The sequence below is a fragment of the Plutella xylostella genome, chromosome 15 (genome assembly GCF_932276165.1).
Source record: "Plutella xylostella chromosome 15, ilPluXylo3.1, whole genome shotgun sequence".
Lineage (NCBI taxonomy): Eukaryota > Metazoa > Arthropoda > Insecta > Lepidoptera > Plutellidae > Plutella > Plutella xylostella.
The window spans coordinates 6856803-6870350 of NC_063995.1; the positions used below are offsets into that span (position 1 = coordinate 6856803).

Here is a 13548-nt window from a genome sequence, read left to right on the forward strand (position 1 = left end):
GCCATGTTTCGGTAAGTACCTACCAATGTAGAGTGTTGTAAACGTCACCATATTATAACAAGCGTTAAACCTTATATTATATATATAGTCCTCAAGTTACTCATACTTTCCTACTAGGTAGGTACCTACTTATTCCTGTTTTGAACATTCATGATAGCTAGGTTCCTTTCGCAACTTTCAATGTCGCCTGCTTCAATATGCTATATCAATACATACATTATGAGTACTAATATCTATAGGCTATCTGACGGTGTATACTACCTGGCTTCTTGCGTAAGGCTAACTTCTAGCGGTCGCACTTTCAATACAAGACGAGTCAAACATTTACCGGCCAGCCATGTGGTTGCATTGCATGGAGTTTACATGCAAATCTATTTAACCTTTTTGGACCCCCACCAAAAAGGCTATCTACAATCTACATGAAAAGTTTGTGCATCCAAAAAGTTTTGTTTATTTGAATGAATACCTTTTCGTACGGAGCTCTGTTTTCAAGTATAAATTCTAAATGGCCAGTGATTACATTTTTTATTAATAAAGTCAATTAAAGTTAGCGCTCTAGTCAATAATTGAATACTCAACTAAATTTACTTATCGTTTAAGTAGATTTTTTTTTAAACATGATTTCGAAGCTATTTCAAGTGACTGTGCTGGTGTTGTTGGCTTCACAATATGCAAGAACGGAGAATGAAGCAAAATCTATAGGTGAGTTTACTTTCATTCATCTAAAAGGGTGGGTAGGTAGGGCGATTAACAGCTAGGAATAGTTTGTACAAGGTTTAAGTTTGAAAGCTTATTTAGACCTAAAAAATATCGATGTCGCTTAGCTCAGAACAGAACTTTAAGCTGCAAATACAATACTCGCAACGTACATTGTTCCAGTAGTACCTATATAGGTACGTAATATTAATTGTAGTTTGGCCACATCCAGATTTGGCCTTTTTAATAAAAAAATTAGGTTGCAGAATATTTATAGAATTGAATATATTTTAAAGTTATAACTGCATTATTTATTACGGTGAATTTCTGGACAAACCAGTCAACAAACATGACAAAATAGAAACATAAGTAACTACACTAACGAGAAGATGACAATATTAGGGACTTAGGATTTGTCAACTCCATAGGTACTTACCTGAATGATCGTTGGGCAAGTATTCAGAGACAACACAAGATGATGCAAACCCTCTAGTGCTGAATGTGCTGAAGGTCAGAGTCTGCGTATCAGGCATTGCGTTTGTTTGACATCAGCCTGCATGCTCGTGCAAACTGTTTACCCAAATTATTGGTTTTGACTGTTGACCTGCTTACCATTTTAATCCTTTCAACAAGCACTGCTTGATCATTGATAGTAGTTAAACGTTAAAAGTAGTTAATAATAATAATAATAATAAGCCCCTCACAAATCTAACTCCACGTCCGGCACGACCATCAGTGCCACGTGAGGGGCGGACGCTGGCGTCGTTTAACGACATAATATACTAACCAGCGGCTAACGGAGACCTAGTCATCATCATGGTAGCGGAACGAAAGACGAAGCTACCCCAGGCGGGTCCCAGCGTCAACAGCGCTGGTCAATCCCGCTCCGGGCCACGAGGCCCGGGCTGCCCCTCGTACTCTGGGGGGGGCAACGGACCGCACATCAGGGTGACGCGATCGAACAGCAGATCGTCACCACTACTAGCAGAGGAACCGCAGTCGCAGGGCACTGAGGATATTACTGGACCCTCCACTAGAAGGTATAACCTAAGATCGCTACCCGGGGGTCGCTGGGGCACACCTGGAGCCGATGCTGGATTTCACAGCATGAGAACCATCGGTAGTGAGGAGCTGAACAGGCGGGCCCTCACTGGGGATGAACCCGAAGATACTACAGCCGACAACCGACCACCACCACCATCACCGACGTCGACCCATAGCCTCTTCACGTCGCCGGACTCGTCACCGCACAGTCACTACACTCGGACAAGCTCTACACAAGGGTCATCATCACGGAGGACGTCAACATCATCACCTCCACACCTTACGCCAATGGATGTTGCGCAGGAGGCACGAGCCGACATACCTGCACCCACCAAAGGCAAAAATGGTGCGCGCAAAAGATGGTCAGAAGATGTAAACAAATTCATCTGGCGCACATATCTAATTTATAGCAAGTTAGAAACAATACCGAGGGGATATTTAGATCCTTTACACAGAGAATTCTGTCAAAAATATCCGGAATATAACGCATCTAAACAACGACTAGGTGATCAGCGCAGATTAATAATTAACAATAAATTGCTTTCCACCCAAATACTTGATGAGATTAAAGCAGAAGTTGTAGTATACCTACAAAATACAAACTTAGAAACCCAATCAACAACCACTACTACAGGCAGAACTAGAATAAACTGGGCGGAGATGAACGAGACAATAATGAAATGTTACTACGAAGTCACTAAGAACGAGACAGATATGACAGCATATAGAAAGAAATTACACGAAAAATTTATAGATCACTACCCACATATGGCCCACATATCAGAACAACGAATCTCAGACCAAAGAAGAATAATAGAAAATAACCACATGTTAACAAGGCAAAAACTGCAAGACATAAGACAGGAAATACAAACACAACTACAAAAAGAAAGCCAAGAAGAAGAAAATTTAGGAGACGGCCTATGTCCAAGTAATAGGCAAACACGAAGAAATGAAGGAGCCCTACCTATCATACTAGAGGACGAAAATTTAGGAGACGGCCTATGTCCAGGGAATAGACAACCACTTCACGATGATTCTACGACTGCTGATAACTACACTGAAATAAGATACTCAACTTCGCTAACACAAAATGAAAATTCACCAGCAAATCTTAATATAGAAATAGACCCGGACAACATACAACTAATATTCAATCAAGCACTCGACACATTCAAAGATACAAACCCAATTGATAGGCCATTCATCCCTAAACAACAAACGTCAAGACATTTTGCTTCAACAGTAGATCACATAAATACTAAAATCCTCCCACAACACATCAACCATGAACTAGATTTTACTACACTGCAAACCTTAATATATGTAGCCGCATATACTGCCGCCAGTATAAATGGCTCTCAAATAGGGTTCAACGTAGATAAAGAAACTCCACGAGTGCCACCATGGCGTATAAGATTAGAAAATAAAATTAAAAAGCTGAGAGGAGATATTGGAAGATTAACACAATGCATAAACGGCAATAGAATAGAAATAGTAATATAGAGCTGGCAGTAGATGATATTAAAAGAAGATATGAAGTACATGCGCAATACGAAGATTCAAATACAGACCTTACACATTTTCTAGACACATTGAATCAAAAATTAAACGTTAAAGCTAGCAGATTAAAAAGATACCTAACATGCACTCAAAGGAAAACACAAAACAACCGATTTATAAACAATGAGAAATTATTCTACAGAACAGCATTCGATACAGATGCACACAACATTATAAGGAACACTACTTCTGTCACAGACACACCTTCTAAAGAGGCATTACAAGAGTACTGGGCAAACATCTGGGAAAATCCGGTACACCATAATGAAAATGAGCAGTGGATGAATCATATCAATGGAAACGTGGATATCCCAGAAATGTCCTTCGAATTCATCCCTGTAGAAATATTCATTCAAGTAATCAAACGCAGTCATAATTGGAAATCACCAGGATCAGACCACATTCACAACTACTGGTATAAGAAGTTTTCATGTACACATCCATACATCCACTCTCATATAAATAAATTCATAAGAACTCCAAACTCTATGCCAGCCTATATAACTCATGGAAAAACATACCTAATACCAAAAGACTTAGACACTAAGAACCCCGCGAAATACAGACCTATTACATGCCTACAAACAATTTACAAAATTATTACTGGTTGCATAAGCGAATTAATATATTCTCATGTAGAAGAAATCAAAATACTTGCAGAACAGCAAAAAGGATGCAGAAAGAACAGTCAAGGATGCAAAGAACAGCTGATAATAGACTCAATAGCAATGAAACAAGCCTTTACAAAGAAAAGAAATATCCACAGCATGTACATAGATTATAAAAAAGCGTTCGACTCAGTTCCCCACAGCTGGCTTCTAAAGATTTTGAGTGTCTATAAGATAAACCCAGTAATAATATCTTTCCTTGAATCCTCGATGAAAAACTGGGAAACAGTTTTACATATCAAACACAATACTTCATCATTATCAACTGAACCAATTTCTATACAGAGAGGCATATTTCAGGGAGACTCATTAAGTCCGTTATGGTTTTGTTTAGCGCTTAACCCACTATCCAAACTACTAAACGCAGCTGATACTGGTTTTAAACTGAAACACAATAACTCCCATCACACATTATCTCATTTAATTTATATGGATGACATAAAACTGTATGCATCAAGTAAAAACGAGCTCTTCAAGCTCGCTGACATAACCCAGGAGTTCTCCCAAGATATCAAAATGCAATTTGGAATTGACAAATGTAAAATTCATTCGATTAATAAAGGTAAAGTTCATGCTAATTCATATAAATTAAAAACAGGAGAAACAATAGAGTCAATGGATGAAAATGATACATACAAATACTTAGGATTTAATCAATCAAACCAAATACTACAAAAAAGAACAAAACACATATTAACAGATAAATTTAGATCGAGACTAAGACTAATTTCAAATACTCAGCTTAACTCACGAAATCTGATTAAAGCAATAAATACATACGCTATCCCAGTATTAACATACTCTTTCGGCATCATAAACTGGTCAAAAACGGACTTAAATAAACTGCAATGTATTGTGAATTCTACTTTAACGAAGTACAGAAAACACCACCCGAAGACATGTTCCCAGCGCCTAACTCTGCCTCGACAAGAGGGTGGAAGAGGCCTCATTGATATCAAAAATTTGCATAACAAACAAATAGCTACACTTCGTTCTTTTTTCATAAAAAAGCTGAACAATCTACTCTACATAAATTTGTCTCAAATATTGATCATAAACTTACCCCTTTAAACCTTCACAGTAAAGATAGTCAGCCAAATGAATCCAATGTAGGAGCTGATGAAAAGATGGCAGCTTGGGCACAAAAGTCCCTCCATGGAAGACACAAAGCCGATCTGAACCAAGCACATGTCGACAAAGAAGCGTCGAACGCATGGCTCAAGCGAGGCGAGTTGTTCCCGGAGACCGAGGCATTCATGCTCGCCATCCAAGACCAGGTCATTGCTACACGAAATTACAGGAAATATATAATTAAAGACCTCAACCAACCGACTGACCTGTGCAGGAGATGTAGAAGCGCATCGGAAACAATACAGCACATAACCGGGGCATGCAAGAGTCTGGTTCAGACTGACTACAAGCACCGTCATGACCAAGTAGCCTCCATAATTCACCAACATCTAGCACATTCAGCCCATTTCATAGAGAAAAAAGTTCCATATTACAAATACAAGCCTGAAACCGTTTACGAAAATAACCTTTATAAACTGTACTGGGACCGCACCATACTAACCGATAAAACTGTACATTTTAATAGACCTGACATTACCCTTCTAGATAAATCAAACAGGACAGCCTACATCATCGACATAGCTATACCAAATACCCACAACATCCAATCTACACTCACAGAAAAGCTGACAAAATACCAAGACCTGGCAATAGAAATTAAAAAGTCTGGAAATAAAGATAATTTAATAATTTAATTTAATTTAAAACCCAGTGGCGTGCCCAAACAATTCACATCGTGCCTATAGTTTTGTCATCGACTGGAATCAACCCAAAAACTCTGCAAAATAGCCTGGAAACCATTAACGTCCCAAAATCCATCATTTACACCCTACAAAAAGCCACCATATTAAACACATGCCGCATCACCAGAAAATTCCTTACAACATCCGTAATTTCATCACAAAATTAGGCCCGCCCTCCTCACTTGGCTTACGCCCGTGAGATAGGGAATAAACCTCCAAAAGGAGTGACACTCTAAGAAAAAGTATAATAATAATAATAATAATTCTTTATTGCAGGTGTATACCCATAGTTAAAATTAAATTAAATAAATACATCAAATTCACAAATAAAATACAATACAATAAAATAAAGTGAAACATTATCAGTCAATAAAGTTTACTATCATATAATCATACTGTAAGGCCTCTACCCAGGAGGAATACTGACGGCATATTTTTTTAGACTTCTGTATTCCAAAGGATCCAAAAATCATGGCGTGAGCGAGGGTTCGATGAAGATTAACATAGAGTAACACTGGGTTGAAGTACAAAACATCCTGGTTAGGTTAGACATTTCCAAGAGCACGATTTTCATAAGCATAAACTAGGTATCGTGATTCACAATGATGACCATGGTTTTATTAGTCATGGGTATATCCCGAACCCTGTACATATTCTCGTAAGAATTCATTTGACATCCTAGACAAGTAGGTAGATATCAGATATAAGTAATCTTAAGCCTAAAAGTGCCTACTTGACGTAAGCCAACAAACTTAATCAATATTCATTATTTACTTATTTACACTTTATTGTACACAAAAATCAATTTTTACATGGAAACATTTAAAAACATAGCTAATAATTTGCGCACAAAGGCGGACTTATTGCTAAAAAGCAATTTCTGCCAGCCAACCTTTGATTGGTGGTTATCGGTTGTATGTAATGTAAGCTCTTAAAATGTACAATAATAAATTTAGGTATATAAACAATCACAAAAATAACAACTTTAATTTAAACTAATAAATGGGATATCTACCTATAATTTTAATAATGCCTAAACCTTAAACAACTACCTATGTTACAATAAATAGAATAACTAATATACTTATTTATGTATCATAATCATAATCGAATATATTATGTAGGCTATAGTTAGTAAACTTATTGTACTTTAAGTAATTAAAATAGCTAATAATGTACCAATATGTACTTACCTAACGCTTTTGTCCAACTATCAAAGGTTGGCTGGAAGAAATTGCATTTTGGTAATACGTCCACCCAAAGGTTGTCATTGAGTAATTTTCCTTTACATAAAATTGATAAGTATATTGTGTTCTGTGAAATTGATAAAATCTATTCTGATCTTAAGTCCACCTTTGTATACTTACACAGGTTTAAGTTCTGCTAAAACGGACGTTCTCGTGAATTAAACGCCTGTCTTTTTTTTGCGCAAATCAATAATTTATTTATAGCCATCTGTTGTATAAGAGTTAATTCAGGTAATTTCTCTTACATAAATGCATGGTAAAAGGCCAATTTTACGCACTTTTTAATACAGTAGGTACCTAGTAGTACCTACATATGAGTGGGTCAAGGTATTATACCCATCAGAAAAGCTTTGACAAGACCTCTTCAAACTAAATTTTATACAGAAGACGTAAAATGGCGAATGTTATGCGCTTGTGCAAGATTGTATTTTAAATGACTTGGATAGTTTAAGTTGTAAACATTAGTTACAAAACAACTTTGCCTCGACCTAAGTGTTTAAAACCGTACCTATGATACTTAGAGACTTACCTAAGTGTTTAAAATCGTACCTATGATACCTAATATTATACCAACTCTAAACATCTTGATTCTTAGCACATTAAACTTATTTTGCAACAAAACTAAAAACAATCAATTTTCAGTCCTGAAATAATGTTGTTTGTAAGTATATAAAGTACTTTTTCCGACTTTAAGAAATAGTTAATGTCAAGATATTTTATATTTTGTATAAATTTTATGTTTTGACCCTTCTGTTTCAGAAAAAATATTCTCCGCTTGTAAGAAGAGCTCACCGGAGTTTGATGGCTGTATGAAACGAGCTCTCAACAAAATACGACCGTACTTTAAATCAGGTAATATTGGAAGCTATAGATATATTCAAGTAAATACATATATATACCACTTACACAAATATCTTTCCCTAGAATGTTCCATTTTTCTTACTGAAATACTTAGTGAAAGAAAGTATGTGACATTCTGACTTTTATTGCACTTTACAACTTTAGCCACAACCCTCTATGCCGTAATTCCCTCTTCTATATTAGAATATCACATTGCCTACAGGTATCCCCGAGCTGGGCATCCCCCACTTCGACCCGCACTTCGCAGCGGAGGTGCGGCAGGCGCGCTCCATGCTCGGCGTCGGCTACCAGCTCACGCTGAGGAACGTCTTCGAGCGCGGCTGGACCGACTCCACCGTCACCAAGTTTAAGTATGATTCATTCTATTAGGTACTTTCTATTGCTATGAAAATTTCAATATGGGGTTCCTCTTATCATCATAACCCATCACGTCCCCATCTGCTGGGGCACGGGCCTCCTTCCAATAAAATAAGCGTTTCAGGTCTAGTCCTTGCTGGCTTAGAGCAGGTTAGGGTTACTCTGCATAGTAATAAAATAAAGCTAAATTAAATGCCGGTTTTATTCAGGTCGTCGATTTTATTTTTAAGAAAATCTGTTTGTTGTTTCAGGACGGACTGGCAGAATGAGCGCATCATATACTCGCAGTATTTCCCTGAAAAATGGCTTGAAGGAGAGTATGAATTCAAGGTAAGCATGGGAAGAGAGAGCGTAGTATCGGCACAAAGTTATCTTTATTTAATACTTTATTGTACAAATATTACAAATAAAAGTACAAAGAGTGGACTTAATGCTTAAAGCATTTTCTACCAGTCAACCCGCAGTTATAAGTTATAAGTAGATACTTTGATTCAGTTTGGTCACTGACCGCTACACGAATTCGTTATCGACGTCTATAAACGCCATCAATAACAGCGCCGTATTTACGGCTGACCCGTGTACCGGTAGCACATAGGGCTCGATCCAGAAAAGCTCTTGGACTCTGGTTACCCAACCCCACAACTCCACCTACTCTACTTCCAGGGCGACGCGCTAGGGCTGTCAGACCACCGCTCCGGGCACTGGAACCTGACGCTGCGCGACTACTCGCAGACCACGCGCATCAAGCGGCGCGGGGCAGCCCTGGACGTGCACGTGGAGATCGACCGCATTGGGGACATGGACATCCATGTCGGGAACTTGCTTAGAGGGAGGAGCGTTTTGGGTGATTTCGCTTTTTACATTACTTACATCATCATTGGCCACAGCATCTGTTGTAGATGGTAGTTGCAGCACTCGTAGGTTTATGGGTTGCCACATCGCCGTTGATGGCTGTACAGCCCTTCATTTCCACATTGGCATTTCATTGCCACGGCATTTCTTTCCGCATCGATCGCAAACAAAACATGTGTGTATTGGAGGTGGTAGATCACAACGAAGTCTTTTCTGCTTAAGATTATCCAGCCAGTCTTCGTTACATTACTTACAAGTTAAGTACGGTGGCCTGCGCCTAAAAGTATACAGGCGGAGTTTTTAAAATAGCGATCCCTAATGATGAAGGGACCAGCTACATCTGTTATAAATCCAGGGACGTGTTGTGTGTGATGTGTGTAGCAGTGGTGTTTATGTGGATGTGCTTGAGCAGCATGTGAGCTTGAGATGGCTATTTTAAAAACTCCGCCTGTATACTTTTAGGCGCAGGCCACCGTACATATTAGGTATATTATAGGTACATTACGAACCGATAGATATGTAGGACCCGTACAGAGCTGGAGAAGGTCCGTGGAGGCGGAAATGAAGAGGGCAGGTCTATCGTGGGCCCAAGTGAAGGAGGCGGCTCAAGATAGGGAAGCGTGGCGAAGAATGTCTGTAGCCCTAAGCTCCACAGGGGAGTAACAGGACTATAAGTAAGTAAGTAAGTAAGTAGGATATGTAGGTACCTAGGTATAGACGCAGGCACAGTCGGTCGAGCGTACAATAAACGAAAATGAAATAATAGAGGTGAACTCACAGTTTTTATTAATAAAATCATTAGGTTACACTGATTATAAGTTCTGTAACTTTTGTTAGAGTAGGTAACTAGGTACTTATAGGTAATATGTACAATATTACTTACTTAGGTTGGTATGTGACTGAATTATTATAAGTTACATACACTGTTTCAAATCGATAACCCTTTTATACAACAAGGCAAACTTTAAACAACATTGCTCCGTATAAAGTCCTCATAGGCGCTGACTCTGGCGAACATGTCGGGAGTGCCCACGGCGCAGGGGAAGCCCCACGAGACCACGCCCACCTGCGCGCCCGTGTCCAAGCGTACTAGCGCACTGCCGGAGTCACCCTGGAATATATGAGAAACATGAAACATCTGCAATCCTACTCTACTAATCAGACAAGGTGGAAAACATAGGGGAGGCCTATGTTCTGCAGTGGATGTCTTATGGCTGAGATGATGATGATGAACATTTACAAGCTGAAGTGGTAGAAGGACGGTGTTTCTGCCGAAGAACCTGTGGCGAAACCTCCATCAACCGTTAGCCGTAGGAGTAGGCGAGTTGTTTAATATAGAGACCATAAACAGACAAACGTAGCTAGGGCGCCTTACGGCCAGATGAAATGAGACTTTAAGGCAGTGCAGCCACTGGGTTTATGCCAGCAATTCCAGAAGGCTGGCAGCTTTGTGAGGCACCTTATGGTTACTGGTTGAAGTTTGTCCAATGTGTTAGATTAGACAGATAGTCGGTTGGCGGTGCGTGAAGAATGCCACATAAAAAATAGATGGTGGATTGGTGGCGCTATATATCTAGATGCTTGTATTCAGCTGTGGAAGATCATGTAATAACTTAGCTTATCCCTTTCATTAGTGAACTATTAACTGACCGTGCACATCCCGTGCCCCACAGAATGGTAGACGCACAGCTCCAGCGCGGGGTCCACGGCGGGCGCTGCGTAATCAAAGTCTATGGCATCCTGCCGCACGCGCCGCGCGCACTCCGCGCCGCCGATGGTGCTGAGGGTCAGCTCGCGGAGCACGTTGGAGGTCGCGCCGTTCCACTGCAGGGGAGAGGTGTAGGTGTAGGAGGGGTCAAATTAGACAGGACGCGAGTTTAGCAGTTGACAAAAAAATTACGACTTTATGATTGGGCGTGTAAATCTAATTTTCTATAATCAAAATCGCTACCAAAGATGAAGATAATATGATGATACAGATAATTTTATAATTTACCTATAGATGCCTATTAGGTAGGTACACATAAGTATATTTTTAAAACCACTGTTTAATCTGTCCCTCACCTACCTATAATTATAATTAAATGATAAGCTATCAGAGTAGATGTTATTTTAAATTTTTAATAATGTACCAATCAATCAAAATCAAATTCCTTATAAATTGATAGCTATATCGGAATTTAACGCCACCCTCAGATATCACGACACAGGTACGTTGTCCCGTAAACCCTCCTTGATAAACATGACCGAATAGTGCTGTGGTTTGTGACTCTGACTGCTGTGCCACTGGCCACTGGGCCCTCTCAGATGTTTAAATGTTCTTCTTTACCTTAGTATGCCCCCACCCGGTAGCCTTGACCGCCACGCCAGCGCCCACATGCTGGAAGCTCAGTGGCGTGGTCTGCACTGTAGCCGTCAGTCGCACGGCGCTGGTCGTGATGAGCAGACCGATGTCGTTCTTGATGTCGTGGTGCACGTAGTGGGGGTGCGTCACGTTGCGACGGAAAGAGATTGTGGTGCCGCCGCGCTGCCAGTTCAGGCTGCCGACGCGGCCTTGCAGGGAGCTGGGGGTGGGGATAGGGAATCAGAATCGCCATGATAATGTATTATGCTGGGACTTGGATATGGAAGACAGGCTAGCGTAGCGTAGGACAGAGTGTTGTCGTGGCTCTATGGACGATTACGGGCTGATGATGATAAGCTATAAACTATATTACCTACAACCTTACCATTTAAATTTTTTTAGCATTAAAAAAAATAGGAAAAATATGTTGGGGCTAAACATACGTTGATGTATGTTTTGGTAACTAGCGTAATTTGTCTCGTTTTCTCCATCACTATTACCTACCCTATTTTAAATAAGGTTTTAATTTATGCCTGAAGTACCTACTATATAGTATGATTTTTCAGCAAACAATCTAACAAACCAATTAACTATAACAACAAAACAACAGTAGGTATACCTCGACAGTCCATTCCACCCGTACTGCGCTCTAATACAATGAGCGGCCGTGAGCACAGTCCTCGTAGATATAAGGGAGCCTCCACACGCGTAGTTCTTGACCAGGGTTCCCGACGCCAGCGCCACCATGTAGGGGGCGCTGCCGGCGGCCGCGGGAGCCCCGCCCAGGATGCGGCTGTCAGGGTCCACGTGCTCAAAGAATATGGACATGTCGGCCTCGCCGTCTAGGGTCGGTTTTGCTGTGGAGTTCAGTAATGGAAATAAATAGGGAAGGATTTATGTGTGTTTGAATTGTTTATCTTCGATTCTGGTCTTTTGTGGCGGCCAATCCTAAGGGCCACACACTTAGCATTGGCCATCTGCTAGATCTAGGTTGGAGTTACGTGAAAATCATATAGGAGCACGGACCTAAGCTTTCTTTTCATTCGATCAGGCTCACTAAATATTTAATTACTCTTACATATAGATTTGTATTAACCCTTACCTAGGCACCCCGCAAGGAGTGCTATTAGCACTATTCCATATTTGATAGCCATGCTTGCTGTGTTGTCCGACTTGACTCCCACACACGTCTGATGAAAACTCTCTTCATATTTGTTACTACAGCTTATCGGGGAAAGCTCCATAATTAATCACTTTATGACAGCTTTATCACAACAAATAGTTTTTAAAATTCATGTTCATTAATCAGGATAAGAAAATTCAAAACATTAGGTATTATTTATCAGATAATCACGTGTAATTATATATTTTAACCCACGACCCATAAGAGTGGGTGTTATTAGCACGTGTGTGTTAGATAAAGGGAGATAAGTACATCATATATTTCATGCACCGCTTTTAAGTGTGTGGCACCCATGGAGGCATCGTAGCAATGCAGAGATAGTCGGGTCAGATCATAGCACAGCAGACCATATACTTACCTCAAAACCTTAAATAACACAGATAACTTACCCTTAATTTCAGCACTTCACATAATCACAATCACTAATCTACTCTGGCCAACGCTCTAAGTATCTTCATCATTGCAGAGCTGATGCTGGACCGGGTGATCAACGCGACGTGGAAGCCGGGGTTCGCCGTCATCCGCCCGCTCATCAACGACCTCGTCAGTACTGCCTTCACAGACATCTGGAGTAGGGCCTTCAAGGACTTCCCACTTGCAAACTTTATCAAGGACTGACCTATAGTTATACTTTTACCTCATAGCTAATCTAGGGTATGCATATTAGAGGTTTATTTGTAAGTATTTGTTATGTTTGATAATGGTTTAATGTTATTGTAGGCATTTTAAGTACTTTCAGTACATTTATTGTTGTTTTTTAAGTTATTAATCTTATCATAAAGTTGATGAGAAGGATAAAAATAATAATTAAATACTCTCATCTATTGGATTTTCATAAGCCTATAAGATTGATAGTTCTTGGGGGCTCACACTTTGTACCTACGGTATAGTATAAATTGGGAGTAAATTGGTTTGAATA

The 13548-nt window shown here is 39.9% G+C and overlaps 2 protein-coding genes across 2 annotated transcripts; one reads left to right on the top strand and one right to left on the bottom strand.

Annotated features, from left to right (window-relative positions):
* The first annotated feature begins 613 nt into the window (after window positions 1-613).
* On the top strand, window positions 614-13540 carry LOC105381102. The gene is made up of 6 exons (XM_011550752.3): window positions 614-702; window positions 7792-7884; window positions 8096-8243; window positions 8502-8580; window positions 8914-9094; window positions 13096-13540. The coding sequence occupies exons 1-6, from the start codon at window positions 618-620 to the stop codon at window positions 13245-13247; spliced, it is 738 nt and encodes a 245-aa protein (XP_011549054.3). The 5' UTR covers window positions 614-617; the 3' UTR covers window positions 13248-13540.
* Window positions 10060-12681, bottom strand: LOC105381101 (chymotrypsin-1). Its single transcript, XM_011550751.3, has 5 exons — window positions 12549-12681; window positions 12066-12303; window positions 11432-11666; window positions 10753-10926; window positions 10060-10213 (listed from the first exon to the last, which is right to left on the bottom strand). Exons 1-5 carry the CDS (start codon window positions 12598-12600, stop codon window positions 10067-10069), a joined length of 846 nt encoding a protein of 281 aa, XP_011549053.3. The 5' UTR covers window positions 12601-12681; the 3' UTR covers window positions 10060-10066.
* Window positions 13541-13548: the final 8 nt, after the last annotated feature.